General features: G+C 51.7%; 1 protein-coding gene across 2 annotated transcripts in view; it reads left to right on the forward strand.

Moving 5' to 3' along the window:
* Positions 1–17,560, forward strand: part of MIDN (midnolin) — a 38,467-nt gene extending 20,907 nt beyond the window's left edge. For both annotated transcript variants that reach the window (XM_056845580.1, XM_056845581.1), the window contains exons 5-8: positions 3,710–4,141; positions 5,185–5,311; positions 6,869–7,156; positions 17,298–17,560. In XM_056845580.1, coding sequence (XP_056701558.1) covers positions 3,710–4,141; positions 5,185–5,311; positions 6,869–7,156; positions 17,298–17,560 — 1,110 coding nt within the window. The remainder of the gene's footprint in view (positions 1–3,709; positions 4,142–5,184; positions 5,312–6,868; positions 7,157–17,297) is intronic.
* Positions 17,561–22,117: the final 4,557 nt, after the last annotated feature.

The following is a 22,117-nucleotide window of genomic DNA, read 5'->3' on the forward strand; positions in this document are numbered from 1 at the left end:
ACCAAAGATGGTTTTGCGCGGGGGGGGGGGGGGAGCGCCTGTCCCAGCTGCCGTCTTTTCTCCGTCCCCTCTCCCCAAATACCCTCTTGTGTTTTTTATCGCTCGCCAGTTGTCGCCCAGCGGTCTTTTGTTGAGCTGGCGGGGGCGGGCGCCGTGCGCAGGGAGTCCGGGCGGGAATCGTGACTGGGGAGGGAAGCCGAGCCGCGGAGAGTCCCCTTTGTGGCTGGTCCGGAGAGAGAGAGTCGTGACTGGCTCGGCCGAGCATGGGGATGGGGGGAAAGCGGCCTTGGAGATCCTGCATCCCCCCCCTCCCCGTGGCCACCGGTCCACGGGTTGGTGGCGCCACGGGCAACTTGGCATAAGAGAACCGGCATGGCAGAGTGCGTAATGTGTCAGGCTAGGGTCAGGTTCGAATCCTCATTCTGCCGTGGAAGCTCGCTGGGTGACTTCGGGACTGCTCTTGGTCTCGCCTACCTCGCAGGGTTGTTGTGAGGATAAAATGGAGAGAGGCGGGGTATAAACTAAGTGAATCAATCAAAATAAGCTGGCCAGATGCTTCCAGGAAACGGGGCAAGGATACACTGGGCTGGCCTTTTATTCCCGCAGTGCCTCCCTGGCATCTGACGGAGGTAGACTGCTGGGGTCCATGGAGGTTCTGTGCCCAAGTGCTGTGGGAATTCGTACTTCCTCTCCTAATGATTCCTAATGCACCTGGGGTCGTAAAGCCATTTTAAGTCAGAGGTTGCCAGTGTGGCGGCGTCTTGCGGCAGTGAGTTCTGCAGGTGAAGTGCACAAGCCTGGTGTTGTCATTTGCCCTGCTCTGATTTAATGAGGACGCTGCTTTATAGGGAGACAGGATTAAATAGTGCAGGTCTCTGCCTCAGTTTTGGGGGTGGGGGGAATGAATGCAAGCTGCAGACAGAGGATTTCTTTTCCAGTGGAATTATTTTTAACAGTCCCTCTTAGAATCATAGAGTTGGAAGGGACCACCAGGGTCATCTAGACCAACCCCCTGCACAGTGCAGGAAATTCACAACTACCTCCCCCCCTAAACCCCAGTGACCCCTACTCCATGCCCAGAAGACGGCCAAGGTGCCCCCCCTCTCATCATCTGCTTAAGGTCATGGAATCAGCATTGCTGACAGATGGCCATCTAGCCTCTGCTTAAGAGCCTCCAGGGAAGGAGAGCCCACCACCTCCCGAGGAAGCCCGTTCCACCGAGGAACCGCTCTAACCATTAGGGAATTCTTCCTAATGCCTAGATTTTGTTTTTGTTGTTGGTTTTGTTTTTAGTGGAACAAGCCGTTGTCCGTCTCGGGCCGCAAAGAGGAAGGCGAGTCCGAACCGTCGTAATAAATAGCGCAGTTGTAGATGCAGGAATCTTGTTTTGATTTGCGGGCGGGGGGGGGGGAAGCCTGCGTACCCCATACTGTGGGGCAATGCACTCTGTGTATACTCAGAGGCGCTCCTGACGCCTTCGATGGCTGGGCTGCGGTTCTGACTCCGCTCGAGCTCGATCCGCCGTCGGGTTCTGAACGCCGGATCTCGGTCTCGTGCAAAGAGACCGTTTCCTCGCCTCTTCTTGCAAAGACCGAGACGGTGTCCGAAACCTGCCGCCCACCTCTTCCTCCCGCGGCCTCCCCTCCGGCACGCACGGTGGCCTCTCGGGCCGCCGCTCTGGAGCCGCTGTTCCCACGGGTTTCTCAGAAACCTCGGGGCCTTTCTGAGACTCAACGGGGGAGAGGCAGGAGAAAGATTCCCGCAAGCGCGGCGCGGGGGAGAGGCGACTCTTGGGTGGTGGTGGGGGGACGGCAGGGTAGAGTTTTGTTTTTGGGTTGGCGTTTCTGCAGGGGGGGAAGGGAAGGGGCATGAGACGGCGTGGCGAGGAAACGAGAGGTTTCGTCAGCTGCGGTTGAGCAAGAAGCCGACGTGACTCGAGCGCTGCGCTGCAAGCCGCAGCAGGCCAAGCTCCAGAACGGTGGCGGGGAACACCCTTTGCACATGCCCGGGAGGCGCTCGGGTTTACTGAGTGCCCGGGACGGACCCCCCCCCCCCGGCACTGAGCCTTTCTTTGCAATCACGAGGACTAGAAATTTGCTCTGCTTCGTAATAACAGATCTCGAGCCTAGGTTTAAAATCTTATCCCCACGTTTTTGGATTCTGTTTATATATATATTTCCCCACCCCGGCCTTCCCTTCAAAGAGGTCAGCAGATCCCCTCTCCTTAATCCACACAAGAGCCCTGCGAGGTTGTTCAGGCAGAGAGAGAGAGAGAGAAAGAGAGACCCTGCCGGACCCACGGCCACGTGGCTGCTTTCGTGACAGTGGAAACTTTTTAACACTTCTCAGATTGGGGTCTAACCACTATGCAACACAGTCTGTCCTTGTAGAGTCTTCTCTGGGGTGGGGAGTAAAGAGGCAAAAAATAAAATAAAACCCCAAACCAGCTTGGTGGCCACAGACAATTTCCAGCTGCCTCTGTGCTCTTTGGCCCCTCTTTTAAATGTATTTTGCAAAGACTCCACCCTGCAATGTCAGACCCTACCTGGCTGGGCAAATATTTATTGTGCTTCCCCCCCACCCCACGCACACACACCTTTATCCCTGGGGGCCAGGGCTTGCTCACAACATTCCCCACCCCGATCCTGGCAGAGTTTGGCAGGTGTGGGATTAGGATTGCCTTGCGCATCGGGGCACCCCAGAAACACCGAACAGCCGGTTTCAATCCGGCCTGCTCCACAACTCTGGAAGCAGTTTTCACTTTGTAACGGCAGCCAGGCAGAAGTTCCACTTGTGTGACTCTCCCCAGGATTGTTAAGCCTAACCCTGCCCCATGCAAACCTCTGCCTGCCAAACCGCTGGTCTTGTCTTTCACAAATCTAAAGGGTGGGCTGCATCAAAGTCCCCCCACCCGGTGTGCTTGCAAGCTAGGGTTGCCAGCTCCAGGTTGGAGAATACGTGGAGATTTTTGGGGCGGAGCCTGAGAAGTTCGGGGTTTGGGGAGGGGAGGGATTTCAATGCCACAGTGTCCACCCTCCAAAGTGGTCAATTTCTCCAGGGGAACTGATCTCTTATCGGCTGGAGGTCGGTTTTATTAGCAGGAGATCTCCAGCCACCACCTGGAGGTTGGCAACCCTGTTGCAAGCACCTAGTATCACTCCCACCTTGAGAGCTAGAAACTTGCTCAGGAGAGAGCGCCGAGGCTGGTGAGCCGCGCACCCAGAGCCGCCTCTCTGCATCTTAAGTGGAGGGGGGGGAGTTATCTTAGAATCATAGAGTTGGAAGGGACCACCAGGGTCATCTAGCTCAACCCCCTGCACAATGCAGGAAACTCACAACTTCCTCCCCCCCCCATATCCTCAGTGACCCCCTACTCCTGGCCCAGAAGATGGCCAAGGTGCCCTCCCTCTCATGAGATCTGCCTAAGGTCACAGAATCAGCATTGCTGACAGATGGCCATCTAGCCTCTGCTTCAAAACCTCCAGGGGAGGAGAGCCTGTTGGTTCTGGTCCGACCTTCTGGGGCAACAGAAAACAACTCGGCACCATCCTCTATATGACAGCCCTTCGAGTACATGAAGATGGTTATCGTATCCCCTCTTCCGCCCTGCAGGCTGGGCGAACTTGAACACACACCCCCCGCCGCCATCTATTGTTTGCTTGCCGCTTCCCCCTGCCCCTGACGCCTCTTTCTCCTCTTCCCTCCCCAGGTAAACGACTTCCTCTCAGGAAGGTCTCCTCTGACGCTCGCCCTGCGCGTGGGGGACCACATGATGTTCGTCCAGCTGCAGCTCGCCGCGCAGCAGAACGGCAGCCAGGGGCAGCACCGCCACGTCGTCGCCAGCCGCGGGGAGACGCCCGGCGGGGGGACGCCCGCCGCGCCCGTGCCCGCCGCCACCCCGGCCGCCTCCAACTGCCGCACGTTCCACGGGGGCGGCGGCGGCCACCCCGCTTCCGGATTCGCCCGGGTCCCCGTGGCCCCCGCTTGCCAGCAGAGCCCGGCCCCCAGCCCCGCCGCCCCTTCGTCGCCGGCTCCGGCCGCGCCAACGTACTGTAACGCCGCCCACCCCACGCCGGTGACGGCGGGCATGTTCCGGTCGCACGGGGCCAGCGCGAACGGTGCCGTCTCCTCGTGTTCGGAGGTCAGTGCGGGTCTTGCTGGGTCAAATGACGGTATTGGTGTCCGCAGGGCCGGTGCTACCATGAGGGGAACGAGGCGGTCGCCTAGGGGGCAGACCTCCGAGGGGTGCAGAGCTGGCTTGAAGGGCGCAGTTTTTAAACAGATTAGTTTCTTGAAGAAATGCAACTGACAATTTATATATATTTTTAATTTTAAAATCAGTACCACAACAGTGCTACGGAATATAATTAATTATAATTTCCGTCTAGACATTAGAAAGTATTTTCTAACAGTGAGAGCGGTTCCTCAGTGGAACAGGCTTCCTTGGGAGGGGGTGAGCTCTCCTTCCCTGGAGGTTTTTAAGCAGAGGCTAGATGGCCACCTGTCAGCAACGCTGATTCTGTGACCTTGGGCAGATGATGAGAGGGAGGGCATCTTGGCCATCTTCTGGTCACTGGGGGTGTGGGGGGGGGAGGTAGTTGTGAATTTCCTGCCTTGTGCAGGGGGTTGGACTAGATGACCCTGGTGTTCCCTTCCAACTCTATGATTCTATAACGTCTTATAAAAAGTTTTGTAGTAGTTAGCCTTGCCTAGGGTGCAAAAAAGACTGGCCCTGGGTGTCCGTTCCGCAGTGCGTGCCCGGAAAGCATGTTCAACTCAGTTCTTTGGCGTTCCTTCCCCCATGCTTTTACAACCTGACGGTCCCTGCTTTCCGAAGAGCCTTTATGCTCGCCCGTTTAAATGCCGCACCCTCAGCAGTATTCAACGGGAGATATGGAAATCGGCCATACTCTGACGGACTTTACTCATGCAATTCAAAGAAAATTGACACGTCATCTCATAAGGTGATGGAGTGCCCCCCTCTTTAAACACCACCGAGATAAATGGATCGCCCCCATATTGGCGAGAATTCCTGCCCCCATAACAAGAGACAAAACAGTCCCCTTTTTGCTGATGGATAGAGGCCCAAATATTAAAATTATTTAAAAACCGTTGAAATAACACAATGGCATTTCTTAAGGGTTGATGTCTTACTGTGTGCTGATAACCCCCTTCTTTCCCTAGGTGGACTGCGCCGCACGGAGTAACGGTTTGCCCAGCGGCAGCCCAGCCCAGCGTTCCCGCAAACCTGGCGCCGTGATAGAAAGCTTCGTTAACCACGCCCCAGGGGTCTTCTCGGGAACTTTCTCTGGTATGCCTCATGTTTGTTTCTCCTTGGATGTAGATTTTGTCGGCTTCTTTCTGCGGTGTTGGAGTGTGCAAGTGTTAGAGTTCCACAGAACTCCTTGTCAAGCTTGGATGAAGAATTCTGTGAAGCCTGAAAGCTTGCATACCGTTCATGATCTGCGGTGTTGGAGTGTGCGAGTGTTAAGAGCGCCACAGAACTCCTTGTCAAGCTTGGTTGAAGAATTCTGTGAAGCCTGAAAGCTTGCATACCGTTCATGATCTGCGGTGTTGGAGTGTGTAAGTGTTAAGAGCTCCGCAGAACTCCTTGTCAAGCTTGGTTGAAGAATTCTGTGAAGCCTGAAAGCTTGCATACCGTTCACGATCTGCGGTGTTGGAGTGTGCAAGTGTTACGAGTTTCACAGAACTCCTTGTCACGCTTGGAAGAAGAATTCTGTGAAGCCTGAAAGCTTGCATACCTTTCATGATCTGGGGGTGTTGTTGAATTATGCAGGTTTGAATCCAATCCATGCTTCTGTGAAAGGCCCATCTCTTTCATATTCTGTTCTTGCTACATGAAAGTTTTTCCAGGACCAAAATGGAAAGGGCTGTGTGTTTCGCACAACATGTGGAACCCATTGCCACAAGATAGGGTGCAGCCAGTAATATGACAAGGTTTTCCCAAGAGCCTCATTTTCCCCTAACAAAATACACAGAGGATAGCCTGTTTACTACAGTTTTACCCAGCAGCAGAGTTTCTTCAAAGACTTTTGCTTCTGAACTTCGAGGCAGGAGAAGCACTCTGTTGATTAGAAGGACTGTTGGCCTGACGCAGTATGCTGCTTCTGGTGTTCATGATGGCCACAATCCCGCCTCTTATTTTTCTTCAAGCAAAGATCCCCCCCATATTCTTAAAGTTTCCGATAAATAAGAAGGGAATGTATTCTTAATGACGAAAAATACATTAAATTTGTGGCTAAAACTGAATATAATAACCATGAGGGCTAGCAACTTATTTGTTTTTAAAAACTGCTAATTGGGAGTGTTATCCTCTCTATGGTGTAGTAGGTAAGAGCGGTGGACTCAAATCCAGAGAACCAGGTTCGATTCCCCACCCCTCCATGTGAGTGGCAGACTCTGATCTGGAGAACCGGGTTCGATTCCCCAATCCTCCGCATGAGCGGCGGACTCTAATCTGGAGAGCCGGGATGGTTTCCCCGCTCCTACACACGAAGCCTGCAGGATGACCTTGGGCCGGTCACAGTTCTTTCTGAACTCTCTCGGCCCCACCTATCTCACCAGGTGTCTGTTGTGGGGAGAGGAAGGGAAGGCGATTGCAAGCCGCTTTGAGACCCCTTAAAAAGGTAGAGAAAATCGGGGTATAAAAATCAACTCTTCCTTTTCTTCTATAATAAATTAGTATTATTAATGATAATAATATAAGATGGGTTCTGTGTGTTGTGAAAGCAGCTGCCTGATAGCATCTGATCTACTTTTTTTAAAACGATATCTGCCTTGTGGGTAAGTGGGAGACACCCCCCCCACACCAATTCTCTAACATGTCGTTCCCCCCCTTTCCACACAGGCACTTTGCACCCGAACTGCCAAGACAGCAGCGGGCGGCCACGGCGGGACATCGGCACCATCCTCCAGATCCTCAACGACCTCCTGAGCGCCACGCGGCACTACCAGGGCATGCCCCACTCCCTGACGCAGCTGCGGTGCCAGACGCAGTGTTCCTTGTCCTCCTCGCCGCCGCCCTCCCCGGATCTCGCCAACAGCGCTACCTCAGAGAAGCTGGCGGCCACGGCTAACCAGCCTTTGCACCCTGGGGTCCGGTGCCCGAGCCAAGCGGGCGTTTGCAGGCCTTCTGGTGAGTCGGCCTTTGACCGGCCGCTCTGGCCGCGTTTGCTTCAGCCTCTTGTTCCGTATCTCTGCCCTGTGATGCAGGTATATTTGGTAGAACCTTTAAAAAATGCAGATATATTTGGCAGAGGTATATTCGGTAGAACCTTAAAAAAACATGAGGGGGCATAAAGAGGCAGGGCCCCCCTCATTTGCACCTTGAAGCCCATAAGAAAGGCCCTGGTGGATCAGACCCAGGCCCATCAAGTCAAGTGGGGAATCAAACCCAGTCCTGCAGATCAGAGTCCACTGCTCCATACCACCACTCTTAACCACTGTACCACGCTGGCTCTAGCACAGAAAACAACCTTCCTGCATTTAGAAACCTAGCATATCAGGGCAAGGAGTGAGATCTTGCCACTTGCTTTCCGGCTGGCCCAGCGTTTTCTAGGCCAGGGCAAGAGAGATTGATCTCTCTTGGATTTGCTGCTGGGATCTCTCCCCGAGGGTTGGTTTCTTTGGATGCCAGAAGTCTTTGCTGGGTATATTTACCTGGGTGCTATTTGCATATGTGAATAGGCACTTGGTCTGGGCTGGTAGGAATATTGCCCCCACATATACACATACACCTTTTCCAGCTCCAAAATCTTTTTTGCTCCATTATGCAAACAATGTCTCTTTTTGTGCTTTGAAATCACTCTCTGCCTTCCTCCTCCCACATCCCCGTCCCTCTCCTGGCGGGGGCGCCGAAATAGATATTTCTGAAATTCTGCCCCGCCGTCTCCCTTGCAAAATAGTGTAAATCCATTAAATATTTTCCAGTTGCGTGTGCGGAAGGGAATTAGGTTGGTTAAGCCTTGGTAACACCTGCTTTCAAAAACCTAGGCCGCTGTTAAAAGCAATTCCTTCGGCACCCTCCGGGCATATCTGTAAAATAAGACCGACCCCCTGCCCCACGGGGCTTAACACTCGAACGCGCCCCGTTCACAAGTTACATTGAACGTGTGTACAGTCTTTGTACAGTGTACACTTCCCCCCCCCTTTGTAAGTGCATTGAGTAATTCTCGTGTGACCTTCAACATGGACAGTGGATTGTGGGACTGAAACCCCACATTTATCCCGGCACTGATGCCCAGGTTCATTTGTTAAGCGAACATGCACTGGCTGTTTCTTGCAAACAGGCGCATGCATGTACAGGCAGCCAATATGGGCATTTGCTGTAACATGTGACGAGGGCTTCTTGGTTGAAGGTGTGAAGAAATATCAACGGAAGGGGAAGGGCAGGAGATAACAAAGGCAGTTTTGCATGCTTTGGGGTGGTGTTTGTTTAGGCATTTGTACCCTGCTTTTCCCTTCAGTGGAGGAGCCGAAACAGCTTACAACATCACTCTCCCTTCTTGCGTTTTGTCTTCACAACAGCAACCCTGCGAGGTGGGTTAAGTTGAAAGTGGCTAGCCTAAAGTCACCCGGCGGGCGTTCATGGCAGGGTGGAGATTCAAAACCTGGGTCTAACAGATCCAAGTGCGACGCTCTAACCATTATACGACCTATTTGGTCTCAAGCAGCACAGTCCATTCTGACAGCTAAGGGAGGGTTGCTTGAACACGTGAAGTCAGTATTGTCTACTCTGACCGGTAGCGGCTCTCCATGGTCTCAGGCAGGGGTCTTTCACATGACCTACTTGCCTAGTCCCTTTAACTGGAGATGCCAGGGATTGAACCGGGGACCTTCTGCATGCCAAGCAGAGGCTCTACCACTGAGCCACAGCCCCTCCACACCGCTTGTTGGAATGCTCCCTTTTGGGGAGGGGGAGATCTCCTCTGGAAAACTAGCAAAGTGAGAGGATAAAACTTCTCCTCCTGTGGTGCTAGCTTTCTGTTTTCAGGGAGATTTTTTTTTTCTTGAAGCCTTGCTTTGGATTGCTGCATTCACCCTAAATTGTTTGAGACCAGTTTGGGTGGCCCATCCCTGGGCCGCCATCCTCGGCGTGGCGACAAGAGCGTTTGCCTAGGATTGGGGAGGCCCAGGTTCAAATTCCCGCTCCGTCACAAAGTTCCTTGGATAAAATCATAAAGCTCCTTGGATAATCTCGGACCAGTCCCTCTCGCCGCCTGACCTACCTCTCAGGGTTGTTGTGGGTATAAAACGGGGCGGGGGGGATAAAACCAGAAACGACAAGGTCTACCTATCTACTGCCCCCCCCCAAGCTGGTTTTTCTTCCTGTTGGCTTTTCACATTTGTAATTTGGGGGGGGGGGATTGTGATGCTCTAGGCTGGCATACGCTTTCTCTCTGTCTCTGCCTCTCTGCTGTGAGGAAACCGTAGGCTGGGAAGGCCAAGTACCAAAATAGAAAGGCGACTTAGCGGGGGTGAAGGATGGCAGAGGAAGGGGGGGGTCACGGCAGAACAACGCGGCTTCTCGTTTTCCATTTGTGCCAGGAAGAGAGGAGGAAGAAAAAGCGGAAGCCCCCTCTTCCTCTCCCAGACGATGGGGGCAGGGGGTTTTGTCCCAGAGCCAGGCCTCCTTCTCCCCACGAGGGCTTTCCGTAATAAAGCCACGGAGCTCCCCCCACCCTGAGCTTTTCTCTGACTTAGGGGTCCCGCGGCAAACTTGCCATCTTGCATTCCCCTCTGCCCTTGCATTTGGCGATCCCCTAAAAGGGGTGGCGGCGGTTTGGCTGCGGTCTAATCCTGCCATTCTGTCCTTGGTTCTCAGATTTCGATGGATGTGGGAGGAAGCCTGGAATTTAGTGTGACCCGAGAGGAAATGGGGGATTGTCCTACCTCGCCGGGCTGTCGGGAGGCTGGAGGGCACTGAAGGCAGTTTGTGTGTTGATAGGCATTCCCAGTTCCCAAGGACAGTCCTAGAAGAAGAAACCAGGTCTTCACTGGCAGCCGGGAGAAAAAGTGTTCTGTCTCTTTAATGGAGGCCTAATGGGATGTTGTTTGCCAGGTGATGCCATTTACCTGCATGCCATGAAACACTTCCTCTTTTCCACTCTGTTAAAGGGGCAGGGCTTTATCAGAGTTTATCAGATCATTAGTCCAGCCCCCCACCCCCCTGTGAATAGCAAAGCCTGGCTGAAATATTTCCTACCTGATGGTTTCTTGGAGAGCCAGAGATCGAACCTGGAGCCGAATTGCATTTTTAAAACCGGTCCTAGGCTTTGGGCCCTTCCTGGTTGGTTTCGGAGTTCTGGGTTCAAATGCTGTCTCTGCCGCAAAGCCTCAATGAGAGCCGGGGCTTTGTGTAAGAAGAATGATGATTTGCTTTTCCATCCAGGGCATGCCGGAGAGCCAGCGTGGTGTAGTGGTTAGGAGCGGTGGACTCTAATCTGGAGGACCGGGTCTGATTCTCCACTCCTCCGCATGAGCGGCGGAGGCTAATCTGGTAAACTGGATTTGTTCCCCCGCTCCTCCACATGAAGCCAGCTGGGTGGCCTTGGGCTAGTCACAGCTCCCTTAGAGCTCTCCCAGCCCCACCTACCTCACAGAGTGTCTGTTGTGGGGAAGGGAAGGGGATTGTAAGCCACTTTGATTCTTCCTTAAGTGGTGGAGAAAGTCAGCATATAAAAACCAATTCTTCTCCTCCTTCTTTTTCTATTATTGAGGTGCAAACCCTGTTCTTGGCCTGTAGTACTGCAGACTACAGGCATGCATATGAAACTTGTCTTGCATAGGGTCAGACTTGGTCCATTTGGCCCATCTCCTCTGCCTGCCTGGCAGCGACCCTCCAAGATTTTGGGGAGAGAAGGGCATCTCCCAAACCCTGAGATCCATTGAGCTGAAAGCGCCGGTTGAGTGAACCTGGTCCCTTCCACTTGGAACGCACGTATTCTACCGCCAGGCGACTGTCGTTCATAGCTTTCCCCCCTTAAAACCTCCCTGAACTTGAGAAGCTAGCACGTCAGGGAGGTTTGACCCTGCTCCCTGGTGTGACAGCTTTCTACATGCATGGAATCTTTCTAAATAGAAGAATATTTAGTTGTTTGAGTCCTCACCTACTGTGGCACAGGGTGACCAACTCCAGGGGCGTGTTGTTACTAAGGTATGCGCTTGGTTTGGTGTGAAACGGTGCCAACCTTGGGCCAGGAAGCCAGTCAGTGGCGTTGGTCGGGATGTGCAGGTATGCTCCACCCCCTGGTTCAAATCTTGGCTCCAAGAAGTCACCATTCTCTCGGACTCTGCGAGCGGAAGGCGACATTTACAGGGCCCTACCTTTCAGAGTCGTCGTTCCCTCTGCTCACTGGGAGAATACCTAATAGGGTTGCCAGCTCTGGGTTGGGAAATACCTGGAGATTTTAGGGGGTGGAGACTGAGGAGGAAGAATTTTCAACAGAGTGGTTCCTCGGTGGAACAGGCTTCCTCAGGAGGTGGTGGGCTCTCCTTCCCTGGAGGTTTTTAAGCTGAGGCTAGATGGCCATCTGTCAGCAGTGCTGATCCTATGACCTCAAGCAGATGATGAGAGGGAGGGCATCTTGGCCATCTTCTGGGCATGCAGTAGGGGTCACTGGGGGTGCGGGGGGAGGTAGTTGCGAATGTTCTGCATTGTGCAGGGGGTTGGACTAGATGACCCTGGTGGTCCCTTCCAACTCTATGATTCTAGGGCGGGGTTTGGAGAGGGGAGGAACTTCAGTGCCATAGCGTCCGATTGCCAAAGGGGCCATTTTCTCCAAAGGGGGACTGATGACCTCTGTCGCCCGGAGTTCGGTTGCAATAGCGGGAGATCTCCAGCCACCGCCTGGTGGTTGGCAGCCCTAATGCCAAAGCACTTGCGGGGCCCTCTCCAAGCAAGGCACGGTGGCGATTTCTTTGTTGACGCAAGGGTAGACTTGGCGTCTCCTGCCAGCCGTTCCGCATTCCTTGGCAAAGGGTGTCTTGACGGAAGGAAGGAATGCTCGATCCCTCTTTCCTGCCCTGCTCGCTGCCCCTGGCAGGGTCAGGTCAACCTACGAAGGAACAGGTGGCCTCTGGCCCAAATGTTTAAGGCTACCCTGAGGCCGGCTTCTTGCATCCCACTTTTCCCTGGAATCTTTCCTCCCTTCGCCCCCAAATAACTATATGTTTTCTCCTCCTCTCGTCCCACCCCTTTCCCCCACCCACCCCCCTCTGATGTCTGAGCAAGCCCTCTGCGCACGCCGGCCCAGATACGTCACAAGGACGGCTGGGAAGCTGGCTCCTTGCCGCCTCTTCTTGGCAAGTGGCAAAAGGGAAAAAAGAATATATATATATATATTCTTTTGCAAACCAGGCCTGGTTCGCAGAGCAAGGGAGTCGCACCTCTTTCGGAGGCGGCACAATGCTTTTAGGGGGTGGGGGCTTCGCATGTGCCCGTCCAGCGCTTTTAGGGGTGAGTGGGCCTTCGCACGTGCCCATCCCGTCATCCCGCCCCAGAGGCACTGTGCATTCACCGATGCCTCCTCTGCTCCATGTCTGCAGCCCCTCCTGCATCTCTCCCAGGGTTTTCATAGACTCATCGTTGGAAGGGACCACCAGGGTCATCTAGTCCAACCCCCTCTGCTTCAAAACCTCCAGGGAAGGAGCGCTCACCACCTCCCGAGGAAGCCAGTTCCACTGAGGAACCGCTGTAACTGTTAGAAAGTTCTTCCTAATGTCTAGACGGAAACTCTTTTGATTTAATGTCAACCCGTTAGTTCTGGTCCAACCTTCTGGGGGCAACAGAAAACAACTCGGCACCCTCCTCTCTATGACAGCCCTTCAAGTACTTGCAGATTTTCTCCCTCCCTTTTCCTTGCAAGGGCCTTAAACGTGCCCCCACCCCCAGCCCCAGTTCTTCGCGCCACTCAAGGTCTCCTTTGCAGCCTTTTGTCTCCGGCTTCTTTTCAGCCACCCACTGAAGCGAAGGTCTCCACCCTAGAGGAGTACCAGGGGCAGACGGGATAGGGGGGTTGGAACGGGGCAGGGGAATTGCATTCCAGCCTTTCCCGGGTAACGTGTTTGTTCAGTTGGCTCCTGCTGAAAGGAAGTGGAGGGGGAGGTGAAGATCCGCAGCGGTGTGGGCGTGCAGAGGTGGTTTTCCCACCCGCACACCTGCAGCGCCGCTTGGCCGTTGGGGGAGTACGTCTGGGAGGGGACAAAGTCCCCTTCCTGGGCTCGGCGGTTTGTCTTTTTCACTTTTCAAAACCTTTTGAATGCCTTACAGTGCTCCGGGAACTTTTTCGCCTCCTTGCTACTAGTCAAAATGGGATTCTAGTCATGATGCATCCCTATTCTCTCCAGGACCAGAGGAGCATGCCTAATATATTAGGTGCTGCGCATCACAGGCAGGATCATGCTGCTGCAGCTGTCTTGCTTGTGGGCTTCCCAGAGGCCTGGTTGACCACTGTGCGAGCAGACTGCTGGACTTGATACACCTTGGTCTGATCCGGCAGGGCCTTTCTTACGTCATTATGTTCTGCTGTGCTCAAGGTTTTCCAGAACAAAATCTTCGCTGGGCGTCAAATTTGTGAGGAGGTGAGGTGCCTCTGAGCATGCACAGAGTTCAACAACCCCCTCTCTGTCCAGGCTGATTCGCACAGTTTGGACCAGGGAGTTTTTGTCTGGGAAGGGGTGGGGTTGGAATCTTTACACGAAGCCTGCTGGGGGGCCTCGGGCTAGTCACAGCTCTCTTAGAGCTCTCTCAGCCCCACCGACCTCCCAAGGGGGTCTGTTGTGGGGAGGGGAAGGGGATTGCAAGCCAGTTGAATTCTTCCTTAAGTGGGAGAGAAATTCGGCATTTAAAAACCAACTCTTCTTCTTCTAGCCTGGTCCCAGATCCCTTGAAGTGCAAATCTCCCACAAGCAATCTCTGAAACGCACATCCTAGCAAAAAGCCTAAGTCGATAGTGATTCTTCTCTCTCTCACACACACACACACACACACACCCCGGCACAGATGTGAGCTGTCCTCTTGGAGGTCTTTCCTGCTCTCTGCGTGGGGAAAGAGGATTCCTGAAGGGGGGAAAAGGGGCCCGCAGGAGTTCTCTCCATTGTGCAAATGCCAGAGATGCCTTTCTGCCCACTGGGGAGAGGGGCAGTCAGGTCTTAAAAGCGTGCGGGAGGGGAGCTACGGAAGGCATGGGGGGGGACACGATTGGGAAGATTGGGTGGGAGGTCTTTGTGAACCAGCCGCTTCTTCCTACAGCAAGAGAGGGTCAGGAATGTGACTTGGCTGTTTCCGAAACCTGGTCGGGAGCTTATCGGGAACGGAGGGGGCTTGTTTTGCAGATGATCACCTTAAAAGGAAGCATCTCTTCACACAACGCCTAGTTAAGTTGTGGAACTCCCTGCCCCGGGATGTGGTGGCGGCTGCCAACTTGGAAGGCTTCAAGAGGGGACATGTTCATGGAAGAGAGGGCAATCCATGACTCCTGGTCAAAATAAATGCTAGTCATGATGCACACCTATTCTCTCCAGGATCAGAGGAGCAGGCCTATTATGTTAGGTGCTTTGGAAAGCAGGCAGGATAAATGCTGCTGCAGTTGTCTTGTTTGTGGGCTTCCTAGAGGCACCTGGTTGGCCACTGTGTGAGCAGACTGCTGGACTCGATGGGCCTTGGTCTGATCCAGCAGGGCTTTTCTTACGTTCTTATGTCCTCTCCTTAACTATATTTGGGGTGCAGGTGGGAAAGGGACCCAGAGTAGCAAAAGGCATTGGCAAGACCAGCCCGGGCACGCAATAGTGCTAGGTTTGGAGCGGCACAGGACTCTGTCCTTTGAGAGCATCCAGCGGCCTTGGTCTATCTTCTGCCTCCAGGCCATCCCAGTCTCGTGAGGTCAAGGTTGTGTGCAACGCAGCCCTGAGTGGAATGTTCTTCCTGTTTATGAGTGGAGGCGTGAGTGACGAATCTGACCTGCGGGGGGTGGTGCCTTGGCCACGGAGACTTCTCCCCACCACCACCAGCGAGGGTGCTTGGGAGATGGTCGCCTCTCTGGATAAAGGAATCTAGAATAAATGCTGCCCCCGGCTTCTGCCCTTGGTGGCTTCAGCGTGGATTGGCGCTTGTGGGCACGTGGTCCATTTTGTTGGTGCCGGACGCATGCGGTGTCTTCTGGTCTCCACGGTTTTGAGAGGTGGGATGGATGCACGGTGGCTGTCTGCTCCTCCCTCATCTTTTTCAGCTAGGATTGCCTACCTCCCCGGAGATCTCCCACAATTAGGGCTTATCTCCAGGTGACAGAGATCAGTTCCCCTGGAGAAAACGGCTGTTTTTGGAGGGGTGGGCTTTATGGCATTATACCCTGAGGCCCCTCCCTTCCCAAATCCCGTCCTACCCAGATTCCACCCCCCAAATCTCCAGGTGTTTCCCAACCTGGAGTTGGCAACCCTGTTTCCAGCACGTGCCTCTGGAGGGTAATGTTTCTGCCAATCTACCTAAATCTTGAATTTTAGATTTTTAAGAATGGGAACGAGCTTAAACCACCACCTCTCTTTGAGCTGCAGCTGGGATTTCCAGCTTCCGTTCCATGTCTGCATTAAAGGGTGGGCGCTTTTACTTCGGGGGGGGGGGTTCCCTCCCGTACGAACAGCAACGGCGAAATCTCCCATTTTCCTCCCCATCCTCCTTTCCCTGCCTCCCCTCACCCCAACCCCGATGACCCCAAAGGGAAGGGGAAGTACTCCATGGCCAAGTTTGTGATGGAGTGGGGTTTTTTCCTTCCTTCCTTTCTTTCTTTCTTCCTTCCTTCCTTCCTTCCTTTCTTTCTTTCTTTCTTTCTTTCTTTCTTTCTTTCTTTCTTTTTCTTTCTTCCTTTCTTTTTCTTTCTTCCTTTCTTTTTCTTTCTTCCTTCTTTCCTTCTTTCTTTCCTTCTTTCCTTCCTTCTTTCCTTCTTTCCTTCTTTCTTTCCTTCTTTCCTTCCTTCTTTCCTTCTTTCTTTCCTTCTTTCCTTCTTTCCTTCTTTCCTTCTTTCCTTCTTTCCTTCCTTCCTTCCTTTTTTCCTTCTTTCCTTCTTTCCTTCTTTCTTTCTTTCCTTCTTTCCTTCTTTCCTTCTTCCTTCCTTCCTTCCTTCCTTCCTTCTTCTTCCTTCCTTCCTTCCTTCCTTCTTCCTTCTTTCCTTCTTTCCTTCTTCTTCTTCTTCTTTCTTTCTTTCTTTCTTTCTTTCTTCTTTCTTTCTTTCTTTCTTTCTTTCTTTCTTTCTTTCTTTCTTTCTTTCTTTCTTTCTTTCTTTCTTTCTTTCTTTTTCTCTCCGGCGCTCCAGCCCATCTCTATAAACGTTCAATTGTTCACCCACCCACGGGGCTGCTAAAGCAAGCGAGAGAGAGGGAGAAACGCACCCCTCTGCCTCCTTTGACGGCAGAGAGTAGGAGGCGAGAAGCCGAGAGTGACTTCTGTTCTGCTCAGAGAGAGGAAGTGCTGGGGGGGGGGGGGAGAGAGATTTTTTGTTCTTTTTTCTTGTTTTTCTTTCTTTCCTTTTTTTTTTAACGCCATGCCAGAACCATTGTTTGCTCAGCCCGCTGCGGCTGCTTCTGCTTCCTGTCTCCGTCGCCATGCCGACGGAGGCCTCGTCCTACACGGCAGGGTCCCCCGCAGCTTGAGGGTGTTGGGGGGGGGGCTCCTTTTTCCAGCCCACTGTGAAACTGCACAGCCGGTTTGTCACGGGGGGTGGGTGTCTCCTCCCCCACCCCCGTAGGTGACCGGGAGTCATGGCTTTGGGTGGCCGTCTTGGGTTAGGGTCGCCAACCTCCTGGCGGTGGCTGGAGATCTGCTATTGCAGCTGATCTCCAGCTGATGCAGATTCGTTCAGGTTTGGGGAGGGGAGGGGCTTCAATGCCATAGAGTCCAATGCCCAAAGCGGCCATTTTTTCCAGGTCAGCTGATCTCTATCGGCTGGAGATCAGTTGCAATAGCAGGAGATCTCCCGCTAGTACCTGGAGGTTGGCAACCATACACTGGTCTGATCCAGCAGGGCTCCAGATGTTCTAATGAAGGCCTCGGCCTCTATTCCCTGTTGCTGGCCCTCCAGAGCAACTGGTTGGCCAGCGTGTGAGACGGGATGCTGGACTAGATGGACCACTGGTCTGATCCATCAGGGTGGTTCCTTCGGCTTCACGTCTGCCACTCTTGCAAAAAAAAAAAGAAAAAGGCAAATGTATGCTTTTAAAATCTAAATGTGCGTGCGAAGATGTTAACCCCGTTTGCACTTCTTCTTCTTCTCCTTCCCCATCTTTAGGTGACCGCTTGCGGCAGACGGAGAACCGGGCCACTCGCTGCAAAGTGGAACGCCTGCAGCTGCTGATGCAGCAGAAACGGTTGCGCCGGAAGGCCCGGCGGGATGCCCGGGCCCCTTACCACTGGCTGCCGAACCGCAAGTCCAGCCGAAGCCACAGCAACAGTAGCGTCTCCAGCGAAGGCAGTTTGGACCTAGACTTTGAAGACTCGGTGTGGAAGCCAGAGGTCAAGGCGGACATGAAATCTGAATTTGTTGTAGCGTAAAAAACTCAACAAACCTCGGGTGGAGGAGATCGGAGTGTAGTCTTTTTTCGGGGCCGGGGGGGGGATCACAATGGAAAAAAGACAAAAGACCGCTTTAGTAATAATTAAAAAAAAATTGTCCGAGAGAAAAAGTTTTGGGTGCTTGATTTAAAGAGACCAGACTTGCTTGCTGTGGATTTCACAGGGCGCATCTCGCGTGCTTGGATGTCTGGAGGCGGACGAGTCTTCGGGAATCGGGACAGTATTTTCTACTCGTCTTTTGGAAATCGGTCCTGGTTTTTATTTTTAAGAACTGGAACAGTTCGGGGCAGGGCGAGAAAGCAAGCAAGAAGGGCACCCTTTCCCTGGAAGAACTTAAAAGGAAGGTGGCAAAAAAAGGGGGGGGTTGTTTAATTTTTTTGTTGTCGTTGCGTTTTTTTAAGAAAGCGGACCCTTAATACGGCTGCCTTATACAGAATGATACGTAGAAGAGAACGCGCGAAGAAACTGGACTCAAGAACTTGGGGGTTGGGGGGGGGCGAAGGACCCGGACTTGCGCCTGAATTCCTGATATATATATTTTTTTTTCAAGGAAGGAAGGCAAAGCTTGTGGGGGGAACTTGTGGGTGTGTCAAAGCTGCTGACTTCCTATGATCTTGGCAAGGATGCTCGTTAAAAAAATTAGAGGCGGTTTTTATTGCTAGAAGCTTTCCCCTCCCTCTCTCTCTCCCCCCCCCTTTTTAATTTTTTTTTCTGTGTAACGGGAAGCGCTGTGCATTCTTCAGGCGGGGGTGTGTGTCCTGAATCGGGGTGGGGCGGGGCCAAAAGACAGATTTGGGATGTGCGTGCGTGCGTGTGTGTCTTCTCCTCTGGAATATGTAGCATTTCTCAGCTAGCTTTTGATCTGTTTCCGGATCGAAGTGCCCCCTTCCCTGGACACACACACCCCAATCCTCATTACCACTGGCGTTTGCGGCGCAAGAACCTCATGCACTTCGGAGGTGTGGAACGATAACCGAGCCCCGCGTAACGCTTTGCATTTCTCCGAGATGTGGGGTGGGGGTGCAGAATGATGAGCGAGCTCACGGTGTGGGGGGTCTCCCCTCTCATCCTCTCTCAAAATCTGTACGTTTAAATTCAGCAGGATACTGGGTGTTTTCTCTCTCTCTGTTTTTTAATCGTCAATGGGAGCTAACCCAGGCCTTGGTCTCCAATATTCCCCCTCCCACCCAAAGCCTGGGGCAGGTTTTGTCCCGGAGGAGGCTCCTAAAGTTTCTTTGCTCCTGCTGGCGCACAGATCCTCCGTCTCTGGTTCGCCGCCTTTTCACGCTACCCTCTTTGGCTCTGGAGTCGCGCATCCTTTCCTCTTTTGGGGGGGCACCTGTGGTAGACACCACTGACAACCCAATACCTCTGCTGCCCTCCCCCACAGCTGACCCCCACCGCGAGGTGCCCTGTGGTCCACCATGTGGCGTACACCCCTTTGCCTGTCCCACAGGTCTGCCTGCAATCGAGCAGGGATCCAACAGTTACCCTCCGTTGTAAAGACCAATCTTTTCTCTTCCATCTCTTACCTTTTTTTTGTTGTTGTTAAATAAAACGACACAAATAAGTATCTGGGAACACTTGTATAGATACTTGGGGAAATGTTTTTTTAATTATTATTTATAGACTTTTAAAAAAATTGATCTGAGCCAGTAACTTTTCATAGGCTGTAGAAATTGTTCTTGTCTCTTTTCTGTGCAGAACCACATGTGGGGTGTGTGCGTTTGCGTTCGGGGTGGGGGGGGCAACGTAAGAGAAGGGGGAATGTGTGAACAGTGAGGAAGAATTGCCTTTTTCGGTCCTTTGGTTACCTGGCCCTCAATTTTCAGCAATGCAAACCTATCTATTAAAAAAATTAATCTCCTCTTTGAAAAGAGAGAGTGGTTGACTTAGCATACGGCTGTGTGCTGGGGAACAGACAGAAGTTGGTCCCTGGTAGTTTATTAGTACCCTTCTAAAAGTTGTACCTGCCAAGGGCAGTTTTGGAGAAGCCAGGACAGATGATAACCCACATTTTAAGACTGGCATGTGGATTTGGCGTATTGATGACCTGTTCTTTCCAAAACTCGTTCAAAGGATGCTTTTGGGCTGAAGGGAGGTTAGTTTTCTCCGTGCAGTTTGTAGAGCTGGGATTCTTTTCTTTTTGCCACTTGGGAAGCTAAAACAACAACAGCAAAATCCCTGGAAATTGATAGTGGTTCTCATTTGCATTCAGACTCTTGTATGAGATCCTCTTTTTTGAGCCTTATTCTGTTTGCACCAATTTTGAAATTGGGGAGTGTGCGTGAGACAGTGTGTACGCGAGCATCTTTTTCCTAACAGGTTTTTTGGGAGGGGCAAAGCCCCCTACCCTCTCCTTGCCCCTTCCCAATACACCCTCTTTGTTCAAACATCTCCCATGAAATTAGTTCCAAGATCGGTATTTAATCGCACACCTTTGTTTAATATAAGCCGGTGGTTAGATCCTGATGGAAAGGAATTGGGCGGATGGTCTCTATTGATCGGTGGCTGGGGCCTTAATCCAGAGAGAACTTTTTTAAAACACTATTGGCTGTTCAGTGTGTGTTTGTGTGTGTATTTTTTTTTAAAGCAGGGAATTATTTAAAGCAAACCAGAATAGACTTCTGGAGCAAGTGCCTCACTCGAATCATTTGCACACCCATCACGCTTTTACTTTTGAAATTATTCCCTTGTGATAAATCCCTCCTCCTTCGTGAAGGTCATCCTTGGGGGGCCATGTTATGTTTACCTTCTGGGCATCCTCTGAAGGACTTCATTCCTGGAAAGGAGAAACCCCCCAAAAGGAGAGGCTCCAAGGGGAAAAGAAGTTCTGGAAAAGCCCTTAACGTCCCAAGAGAGTGTTCGCTTTGGACACGGATATCTTTTGAGTTAGTGTTTTTAACAAACATTATTTTTCAACTTGGCCATCAGCTGCCCCCCCCCCCCCAAAAAAACACCCTTAATTTTTTACACATTTGGTTTGCAAAATTCCATGCTTCTAATGGAGTGGAGCAAAACCTTTCTCATTGGCCTCTTGGGTGCCACTGAAAGTGTCCGTTTCTGTGTTTATTCTCCAATTATATATATATATATTCCTGTTCCTACCCTTCAGCAGTCTGGATTAACATGAATGGAAATCGGGGGGTTTCCCCACACCTCTTTCCCTCCACCATGGAAAATGTGTGTCCATAGGTTTGGTCCAAAGCTTGTGAATGAAAATTGCATCGGATGTAAGCATGGACGCGATTGCTAGCAGGGAGACCGGGTCACCAGATCATTTCATACGGGGGTACATTTTAACCCCCAGCACCCTTTTTCGTTCCTCAAATATGATGGAAGAGTGGTTGAAAATGTCAACCGGTTGTGTTTGGCATCACCCAAGTTTCAAGAGCGTTGCAAACGCTGGACATTTGTGGTTGGGGGTGAGAATGGGAGGGGGGACCCTCTGTTTTTAGAAACTAGGTTTTCATTGTTTTGTGCGAATGAGCATTTTGCGGTGGCTAGCTTGTGCGAAGTTCGGTTTCTTTTCCCTTTGAGAACGCAACCCCAGGGAAAGCCCGCCACGCTGAATCTGGAAAGCGGTGGCAGACTAATCCTTTTCGTCCTTAATAAAATTCAAAATCCTGTCGCAAGGTCCAAAAACGTGTGCGTCTTCCAGACAAGAGTGCAAAAGAGTTACTTTAAATTAACTCGGCAAGAGGGAGGTGTTGCTGGATTACCAGCTTTTTGAAACTTAATAATTCTACTTGCGCATTTCCTGCCTCTCGCACCCACCCACCCTGATATGTAGCAAGGATCCTCCCCCCATCTTTCCGCCCAGGCGTCTTTTTTTGTGTATTTAAAATGTCGCATGGACCCTCGGTTGCCACCAAAATCTGTATCCATCCCTGTCTTTCTATGGAACATTTTGGTAGTCGTCCCTTTGCTGACCAGGAGGAAGTACTGCTCCCCCTGTGGTCAAAAAATGTCCTCACACTTCCTGTTTCTTTCCCCTAGATGTGAAATTCCTTTTGTATGTGATGCTGTAGTGGGATTTTTTATTTTAATTTTTTGAAATGTTTTTTTTTATTATATATTTAAGTGTACTACTTTTTTTGTATGGTGTGTGCGTGCGTGTGTGTACACGTGTTTCCTTGTCATCCACTTTTCCACCTCCTCATCTTGGGTTTTTTTATTTTTTGTTCTGGTGTTTTGTTTTTTTTAATTTAAAGAAAAGCAGCAAAAAGAATAAGAGCAAAAAGCATTAAAAACAATTCTTCTGTGTGTGTGTGTGTGTGTGTTGAAAGAATGTTGCGGGGAAGGGGAGGGATGCGTAGACCTGTTATCACCTCATTTAAGTTACCTGTATTAAAAAAAAACTTTTAAAAATGGTTTAAAAATAATAAACACAAAATAAAGATTGCTTGAGCCACAAACGCATTGTATCCCAAATAATTTTTTGTTAACATAATGAGGAAGTGTGGGTGGGTGAGGCTGCAATGGGGGAGATTCCTTGAAATACTGCTAAAACGTTCACAATCCTTCCCCCACCCC

The sequence above is a fragment of the Euleptes europaea genome, chromosome 2 (genome assembly GCF_029931775.1).
Source record: "Euleptes europaea isolate rEulEur1 chromosome 2, rEulEur1.hap1, whole genome shotgun sequence".
Taxonomy (NCBI): domain Eukaryota; kingdom Metazoa; phylum Chordata; class Lepidosauria; order Squamata; family Sphaerodactylidae; genus Euleptes; species Euleptes europaea.